At 45.6% G+C, this 3,646-nt stretch overlaps 1 protein-coding gene across 1 annotated transcript in view; it reads right to left on the bottom strand.

Moving 5' to 3' along the window:
- Window positions 1-484: 484 nt before the first annotated feature.
- The window catches only part of SNX12 (sorting nexin 12), a 10,319-nt gene continuing 7,157 nt past the window's right edge, over window positions 485-3,646 (bottom strand). Inside the window, 2 exon segments of the mRNA XM_017865727.1 lie at window positions 485-2,357; window positions 3,076-3,200. Coding sequence (XP_017721216.1) covers window positions 2,255-2,357; window positions 3,076-3,200 — 228 coding nt within the window. The 3' untranslated portion in view covers window positions 485-2,254.

Genomic DNA, 3,646 nt, shown 5'->3' with positions numbered 1-3,646 from the left:
AAAAAAAAAAACAAAACAGTGTCAATTGAGGTAAAAAGCCTATAGAAGAAATGTTTGTTGGTGTTGTGTGGGTGTGTCAGAGGATGAACAAATTCATGTGTGTTTATGTACATGTATTACATATGCAGACACACACACACACACACACACACATATATATATATAATAAATATATTCTGCCCAAATTAGCACAAACCCACAAGCTTAAAAACCAAATCTGCTAAATGTGACTCAAACCACAGGTACTGAGCCTACAGCTACTTCCTGCAAGCAGATGCATTACCTCTGTGACAAAGTCAGTTGTGAGTTGCAAAAAGGATAGGTAAATATCATTAAGATAAGTTAAGATTCTGCTTTTTTAAAAAATTTAAATGCAAAACATTACCTCAGGACACTGGCCACATTGTATGATTTCTGCATAATACCCAGCATATCCTAGACACTAAAAAATACTAAATTTACAACTTAAGCAGGAAAACAGAGGCTTGCTTCACAGTGGTTTAATATGAACAGAGTTGAATATGACATTGTCTGACAGAAGAATGAACAGTTTGCTGAATAAAAGCCCCGAGTCAGGATATATATACACAGCAGAAATGGGGCCTCAGACTCTCAGCACTTGTGCACAATGAAAGAAGAAATCGTTTTTAAAAAATGTCTATAACAGAAGATACAAATCAAAAAGGCAGCAACAACAACATTGGCGAGGTGGGAAAGGGAGCAGAGCCACTCATTTGGGGCTGCTTAGCCCCTGGCACAGGCTCAGCAGCTGGAGAGCCGTCTCAAGGAACTTCAACATTTAGATGGGCTCCAAATCCTATGTCAAAATATAATCCTAATCTCTCTGATCAGGGTCAGTCAGAATCAGCAATCCTTTTCCCCAACACCCTGCATAGAAAACTCCAATCTTTCCATGATAAGGAGTCTAAGCAAAGAGCCCCCACCTCTCACCTGGCACCAAAGTTAACTTGCTCTCACCCCACCACTTGGGACAGACATTGGGCCCCAGCAAACAAACCACCCCCTCCCAGACAGAAACCAGGATAGTTGCCAGCCTCAAGAAGCTGCTTCAGATGTTAAGATTTAGGAAATCCATACCAAGCTGCTATCCATAGTTCAACTTCTGGAGAAAATGCTGGAGTTGCATGAGAAACAAGTGCAGGCAGTTCAATAACCCTGTGACCACGCTGGGGAGGGCAGCAAAAATTCTTGCCCCTGAGCCCCATTCAACAGCTCAAAGTGCTTAGGAGAAGTCAGAGACTGTGTGGTTGGTTTGTGTGCTTCTGCCCTGTGGCAGCACTAAATGGGATGGGGGAAAGGAGAATGGAAGGAAGACAGTGTTGATGCCCTTCCCTACCGCCAGGAAGAGCCTAGAAGATAATCCACTCCCACCCTTCAGGGAGTTACCTGGCAGTGGTGAGTTGCCCCCACCCCTCAAGCCACCAAACCTGCAAAGCTAACCCATAAAGTAGCAAGGGCTTAGGGAGGGAGAACTGCTGGCCCATACTGACTCACCAGCTGATGAGCAAAAATAGGCAGCTAGAGTGGGAGCCACAAAGGGAGAAGGGCTAGGCAATAGGAGCTCCCCTACTGCCCTATGGCTTTCTTCTGACTCTGAAGCAGCCATAATGATGGGCCCAGAAAACCCACACACCCTGCTCCATACAACAGACTGCTTGGACTCTAGGAGGATTACTGCCATGGAAAGCAACAAAGGAGAGAGAAAGCAACAAAAGAAACTGTTAAGAAAGCTGGGAGCAGGCCTAGAGAAAACAAGGAAAGCTTCTGAGTCTCTACCACCTTTCCAAAAAGGAAAAAATACATGCAGTTAGGAAAGGCAGGGTTTTTCCCTGCTCAGTGTTCTTGGTTAAACCTAAGAGTAAGAAAAATCCCCTGGACTTGCAGCATCAGTATGTATCCAAGTGCCTCACCAGCACAAGTGCCCCCCTCCCCCCAGGTTAGCCTTCTGGCATGGGTAAATGCCCAAGAAATTGCCTTCCAGTCTAATCCCCCCACCCACCCACCCCAACCCCAAGCAAAGGGCATCTGCCTGTGGGTTCCCACCTCTCCTCAGAGAAGAGGATCCTAGCAGAGTGCCCACATGGTGTAGTCAGGTACCAGGGAGCACAATGCCAGACAGTCTATCAGGCCAGGAGATGGGCAGCCAACTTCAGATCAAAGACAGAGAGAGGCTTAGTGTAAAAACCAATGTCATTTCAGCAGGAAAGTAGAGGGCAGGTGGTGAGAGGGGCTCCTACTGGCGCACCTTCCCCGGGACGTAGTTCCTGTCAATTGCCTCCTCCTGCAGGAACATGTGTAGGCAGCGTTCATTCTGAGCCAGTGGGTGCCCAGCAATTCTATAAAGAAACCAGGATGGTTATCAGTAGTATTCAGAATCAGAGAGAATTAGCAGAGGGATGGGGATGTGGACAGGGGAGGAAGGGCAAGGTCAGCCCTAAGGTTCAAGCCAGTAGAGGACAGCAGTAGGGTACCACCTCAACCCTAATATTGTAGAGGGGACGGGGAATAGAGGGGCAAGACAGGGAAATCCCTAGATACAACCAACATACTGTGCTTTCTCAGGCTCTGACATACAGGATCAGAATCCTACTCAAAGGAATGGAGTTTTACTGTCCAGTCAGCCCACCACATAATTGGCACCACATCATGGTACCCATTATAAAAGGTGAGCTGGGTGCGGTGGCTCATGCCTGTAATCCCAACACTTTGGGAGGCCACGATGGGTGGATCACTTAAAGTCAGGAGTTCGAGACCAGTCTGGCCAATATGGTGAAACCCCATCCCTACTAAAAATACGAAAATTAGTCGGGCATGGTGGCCGGTGCTTGTAATCCCTGCTACTCAGAGGCTGAGGCAGGAGAATCGCTTGAACCCAGGAGGCAGAGGTTGCAGTGAGCCGGGATCATACCACTGTACTCCAGCCTAGGTGACAGAGTGAGACCCTGTCTCAAATAAATAAATAAATAAATAAAAATAAAAGGTGAGGTAAACAAAACATAAAGAAAGACTACGATGGTAAAAGTAGCAAGTGGAGCCCCCAGGAACTTGGCTTACTTGTTAATAAACTGCTCGAGGCCCTGCCTCCTTTCTTCGATGAAAGACTCTTCAAAGATCCCTTCATCTCCTCGGAAAGGGAGCTGCCGCTTCAAGGCTTTCCCAGGCAGTGGTGGTACTACAATCTGCAGGCACACACAAAATTCCAGCCACATGGGAGAGAGACAGAGTGGGAATGAGATGGTAAAGCACTATGTACCTCATTTCTTATTAGGCATAGGGTCTATCCTGTCCCACAGCCAGCAACTTGCAAGAACTAAGACCATAAGAACAGTCAGGATGGCTCAGGTCAAAGATTAATCCGTTTCTATGGGAGGACAGGTTTACCACCTCAAAAGAAGGAAATAAACTCCAAATAATCCTCACTTTCCTTAACAAGCCACTACCATTCAATAATTTAGCTAGGATTTCCCTGACACTAGACTTTCCATTTTTAGCATCTACAGGAATTAAATTGTACAACTTTACTAGCGACTAAGTGAAGTAATACTTTAAAAAAAAAAAAACAACTTATCCTGAACTTACCACTTTCTTTCTTTCTTATTCTACTTTTTTTTTTTTTTTTTTTTTT

The sequence above is a fragment of the Rhinopithecus bieti genome, unplaced genomic scaffold (assembly GCF_001698545.2).
Source record: "Rhinopithecus bieti isolate Rb0 unplaced genomic scaffold, ASM169854v2 scaffold_83116, whole genome shotgun sequence".
NCBI lineage: Eukaryota > Metazoa > Chordata > Mammalia > Primates > Cercopithecidae > Rhinopithecus > Rhinopithecus bieti.
This window is presented reverse-complemented; position numbering and strand designations above follow the sequence as displayed.